The 5,793-nt window shown below is 44.9% G+C and overlaps 1 protein-coding gene across 1 annotated transcript in view; it reads left to right on the plus strand.

Annotated features, from left to right (window-relative positions):
* SIPA1L3 (signal-induced proliferation-associated 1 like 3) overlaps positions 1-5,793 on the plus strand; it is a 305,840-nt gene that overhangs the window by 209,928 nt on the left and 90,119 nt on the right. Inside the window, exon 12 of the mRNA XM_014544696.1 lies at positions 1,718-2,294. Coding sequence (XP_014400182.1) covers positions 1,718-2,294 — 577 coding nt within the window. The remainder of the gene's footprint in view (positions 1-1,717; positions 2,295-5,793) is intronic.

Below are 5,793 nucleotides of genomic sequence, written 5' to 3' on the forward strand. Positions count from 1 at the left end.
TCTAAATATATATATATATATTTTTTAATTTATTTCAGAGAGGGAGGGAGAGAGAGGTAGAAACATCAATAATGAGAGGGAATCATTGATAGGCTGCCTCCTGCACGCCCCACATTGGGGATCTAGCCTGCAACCCAGGCATGTGCCCTGACCAGGAATCGAACTGTGGCCTCCTGTTCAACCACTGAGCCATGCCAGCCCAGCAGGAAGTCTTTTCTAACACCATACTCTCGAGTTGAAGTTGTTGTAGAGGCCCAGTACCGTACTCTAAGAAAAACTTACCGAACTTATTGCTCACTCATTTACAGCAACTCGTACCATTTTTTAATCATCATATGTAAACAGTATAACTCGCGGTGACTCTGTAGCCCCTTGAAATGTCTTTCATCAAGAGTCATCCTCCCCAGTCCTGGGTGATCACTTTGGCAGTTGCCACAGCTATTTGCTTGATATTAGAAATTATCTGTCTTTTAGCCACTGGTTCTTGACTCAGTTTGGTCATTAGAATGTCCAAAGATACTCATCAAATCTCCACATCCTTTCCCCCATAGAGGCTCAGGGCTGCTTCTGCCTGGAAGCCTCTGTGGATCAGGTGGGGGGAGGCTTACCTCTCCTCTGTTTCTCCACCTTGCACTTCCTCCCCGAGTCCTGCTGACTGCCATGTCTCACCTGTCCAGGGTTGGAGCGCAAGGAAAAAATAAGTCCAGGAGGTGTCACTGAGACTGATACTGATTGAAGCTGGCTGCATGCTCTCCGGGCTCCTCCAATTATAAGGATCACCTAGAAGGCCCCTAGCTGGGGGTGGAACAGGGATAATGGGGCTCCACCCAGCTTTCCCTAAACATTACCTCCCTCTCTCTATAGTTTGCATAGTGGGTGAGGAATTTTGGGGAACAGGTTTTATATCATTTCCTTTTTTCCATTCTCAGTTGCTATCTGATTTTTATCATGGTGGCATCTTGGTCAAAACTGAAGTAGGCAGGGTCCCATTCTAACTTCCTATCACAATGAATTTTCAAAATGACCTTGTTGAGATGATTTATATCACTCAGGTGTTCTACAGTAATACTGCTTAACTCACCTACCCCCCACCCCCTTAAACTCAGTGACTCACACATTTGCAGGTGAGCTGAGGTCTAGCTGGCCTTGGCTCCAGGGCACAGGTCAGGTCTATGTCTGCTCCAAGTGGCCCTCATCCCTCTGGGACCAGTAGGCCATTTAGAGCGTACTCATCTCATGGCAGGAGCACAGGAAGCGAGCCCAGCTCCCACCCCCCTCCTCCCCCCCCACACACACACACATTGCATGCCTTTGCTTGACAGCCATTGGCTAATCAAGTCATGTGACCAGGCCCATGCTCAGTGGGGTAGGGGTAGACCTGTCCACAAAGGAAAGGAAGGAGTGAATTTTTGCCAGATTCTAAAGTACCCCAGTCTATATATATGTAAAATGAGAATAATTGAAGTTAAATAGTGCAGGAGAATTATTCTTTAAATATCAACAGGTATTATAACATCTACTGTATAAGAAGTAAAAAATGCATGTATGTGCCCTAAGACTTTCTAAAGTTTCCAGTCTAGTTAGCCAGCAACTAACTAATTAGAGGTAAACTTCCATTCTTAAAAAGGTGAGCTCTGTTTCTGATCGTGTATTTTCTTTCTGAAGGGGATCTCAAGTGCCTTTCTTTCTACCATCTAAATGATTTCTCCCTCTTCAGTATGGCTGTGACCCGATCCAAAGATGCTCCTCCTTTTGGTCCCCCCATCCCCAGTGGAACCACATTCCGAAAATCTGATGTCTTCAGAGACTTCTTGTTGGCCAAGGTGATTAATGCAGAGAATGCTGCACACAAGTCCGACAAGTTCCACACTATGGCCACCAGGACCCGCCAAGAGTACCTCAAGGATCTGGCAGAAAACTGTATCTCCAACACACCCATCGATTCCACTGGCAAATTCAACCTCATCTCCCTGACCTCCAAGAAGAAGGAGAAGACCAAAGCTCGGGCGGGCGCTGAGCAGCACAGCTCGGGGGCCATCGCCTGGAGGGTGGCGGCTCAGGACTATGGCCAGGGGATGGAAATCGACTGCATTTTGGGCATTTCCAACGAGTTTGTGGTACTCCTGGACCTACACACCAAGGAGGTGGTATTCAACTGCTACTGCGGGGATGTCATTGGCTGGACCCCAGACTCCTCAACGCTAAAAATCTTCTATGGGCGAGGGGACCACATCTTCCTGCGGACCACAGAGGGCTCTGTGGAGGACATAAGGGACATTGTCCAGAGACTGAAGGTAAGGTCGAGACAGCAAGGGCTACAGCCGTTCTGTGGTTTGGCAGAGGCCTTAGGAACCACTGAAATGCCTTCCCTTGCCCTGTCAGTTAGGCCAGGACCCTAATTGGCCCCAAAAGAATCAAAATTGTCCCTTATACATAGGGGTCTACTGGTTCCTACAGCCTAAGTTTTTTCTGGGGAAGGTGTGGGTCAGGGATCTGAGATTGTCCATGTCAATACCTTGGGAGAACAAAGGCATATTTATTCACTCTAGGTCAGTAGTTCTCAACCTTCCTAATGCCACGACCCTTTAATACAGTTCCTCATGTTGTGGTGACCTCCAACCATAAAATTATTTTCGTTGCTACTTCATAACTGTAATTTTGCTACTGTTATGAATCGTAATGTAAATATCTGATATGCAGGATGTATTTTCATTGTTACAAGTTGAACATAATTAAAGCATAGTGATTAATCACAAAAACAATATGTAATTATATATGTGTTTTCCAATGGTCTTAGGCGGTCCCTGTGAAAGGGTTGTTCGACCCCCAAAGGGGTCGCGACCCACAGGTTGAGAACCGCTGCTCTAGATGTTGATAGAAAACATAAATTTAAGCTTATATTAAAAATGTAAGGTTACCTCCCAGAAGAATTAATAGAGTGAAAAGTTTCCAGGCCATGCAGAAAGCATGATAAAAGAAACAAAACAGCCCAGCCTGTGTGGCTCAGTGGTTGAGCGTCGACCCAGGAACCAAGAGATTCCCAGTCAGGGCACAGACCCAGGTTGCAGGCTCGATCCCCAGTAGAGGCAATGCAGGGGGCATTCTCATCATTGATGTTTCTATCCCTCTTCCTCTCCCTTCCTCGCTCTGAAATCAATTTTTAAAAATTCATTTAAAAAAACACCATAAAATTATATGGCAGCAATAATTCCACATCAGTAATCACAATAAATGTGAGTGATTTAACTTCTCCTATTAAAAGACAAAGATTCAGTATGGATAGAAATCTTACCCTGGTGGGCAGCTCAGACTCAGACCACTGGCCAAACCAAGGGTGACAGATTGGTTTCAAGTCAGGTAACAACTTCGTAACAACTGCTTGTAGCATTGTGCTAAGAAGTGCTCAGGTTGGCCTGGACTGGGTATCTCAATTGGTTAGAGCATTGTTCCAATGCACCAAGTTTACAGGTTCAATCCCCAGTCAGGGAACATACAAGAATCAACCAATGAATGTATAAATAAGTGGAACAACAAATCAATCTCTCTCTCCCTTTCTCCCTCTCTCCCTCCCTCCTTCCCTCCCTCTCCTTCTCTCTCTCTCTCTCTCCCCCCCACTCCCTTTCTCTCTCTTAAATCAATAAATTTAAATTTTAAAAAAAAAAGTACTCAGGCCACATCTGAGGTCCATGAGGAATGCTGTGGTCAGTGATTGGCTGTTAGTGAATTGAACAGAATGGCATGTCTTGGGTGCGAAATAGGGAAGGTAGCATAGCACAGGAGTTAAGAACACAGGTTCAGGAATCTGAAGACCTGCCTTCAAGTCCTGGCACTGCCACTTACCAACTGTGTGACCTTGAACCAATTTGCTTAACTGCTATGTGACTCAGTTTCTCCATCTAAAAATGGGAATGATAATCATCCTACGTCACATGGAAGTTTTAAGCATTGGATGAGTTATATTGCCTAGATAAGCTTGCTTGACTTGGTGGGCTGTGGCCTCTGGATGCCACTGTCTGCTGGCTATCTTTGCCTTTTTAGGCCTTTGCACTCTGTGATTCAGTTCAAGTTGGATTGGTAAAGCCCTACTCTCAGCTTCCCTCACTCCAAAATTCATGCTCAGGTTTAGTATTTAGATTTTCCATTGGGATATGAAGTCCATGAACCAGAGCCTCTGCTTTGCTCACTTATCTAATTTCCGTAGATAAGGGTTGGCACATAGTAGCTGTTCAATCAGTACTGATTAGTTGGTTAGTTGAAAGAGTTTATTGAACCCTGCTTCTGTGTAATCATTTTACATGCATGATTTCACAATCCTCCAACCACCCCCATGGAGTATAAGTGCTGTTCTTATACCCACTTGACAGATGAGGAAATTGAGACTCAGAGAAGTATAGATACTCACATAAGGTCATACAGCCAGTAGATGGCAGACTAGGATCTGAATCCAGGTGTTTCTGACTCCAAAATCAATTTGTGCCCTAACTCAAGACTGGTAGCCTACTGCTTACTCAGCAAGTCCATTTGAGTGTCTATAAGCCCCTAAAAACATGTCCAAGAGCAAACTCCTAGTTTTCCTCCCCCTGTCTCCCAGAGTTTTTCTGTCTCAGTAAAGCACAAGTTGGCACTTCATTTGTTGAGGTCAGAAGCCTTGGCATCAGCCTTGCTCCCCTCTTTCTGTCACACCCACATCCAGTCTGTCAGCTCCACGTCCAGTAGGCACATCCAGCTACTCCTAGCCTTCTACAGCCTCCACCCTGGCCTTTCCTAGACTATCCAGTAGCCTCCTCACAGTCTCCCTTGCATCCATCTTTGCTGCCCTTTGATCTATTTTCAGCATGGTAGTCAGAGGTATCTGATCATGTCACTGCTGTGCTCAAAATCCTCAGCTCACTCTAGGTAAAGCCAAAGTCCTTATGGTGGCCCGTGAGGTCCTACATGAGGTCAGCCTCTCTGACCTCATCTCTCATCACTGCTCTGCTCCAGGCACACAGATTTTTGATGTTTCCTCAGTGTACTAGGCAGGCATCCAACCTCAGGGCCTTTGCACTGCCTGTGCCCTCTCACTGGAACAATTTTCTTGATCTGCACATGGCTCACTTCCTCCTCTCCTACAGGCCTTTATTTATATGTCAGTGAGGCCTCGTTATCTAAAATTGTAAACCCTCTCCACCCATTGCCCCTGCTTTAATTTTCCCCATAACTTACCACCATTTGAAGTGTTTTTTTATATATGTTGTTCACCACTATCCTCAGCACCGAGTCCAGCACCTGGTATGCAGTAAACATTCAGTGAACTTGTACTGAATGCATGCATGTATACCACCCTGTAGTAAAAGCAAAAGTGAATATTTATGGAGGACTGTGTCAGACCCTGCTCAACGCCTTGCACGACTTTGCATTTCTCCCTCAAAAGAGCCTAGTAAGGGAAATACCATTGTCATCTGTGAAGTTGAGGAAACTGAGGCCCAGAGAGGTAAAGTGGCTTGCCCAGGACCCAGAGTGAGTTAAGTGCCTGAGTTCTTCCTCCCCAAATCCTGATAGCAGATTGCACATTTTACCCACATCCTTTTTTTTCTTTTTTCACCTGGTTCTTTACTTTATTTAAAATTAAATATATTGGGATAACATTGGTTAATAACATTATACAAGTTTCAATTGTATAATTCTGTAATACATTGCCTGCATATTGCATTGTATGTTCACTGCCCAAAGCCCAGTCTTCTTCTTTCACCTATTTTTTTAAAATATATTTTTATTTATTTCAGAGAGGAAGGGAGAGGGACAGAGAGATAG

The sequence above is a fragment of the Myotis brandtii genome, unplaced genomic scaffold, assembly GCF_000412655.1.
Source record: "Myotis brandtii unplaced genomic scaffold, ASM41265v1 scaffold379, whole genome shotgun sequence".
Lineage (NCBI taxonomy): Eukaryota > Metazoa > Chordata > Mammalia > Chiroptera > Vespertilionidae > Myotis > Myotis brandtii.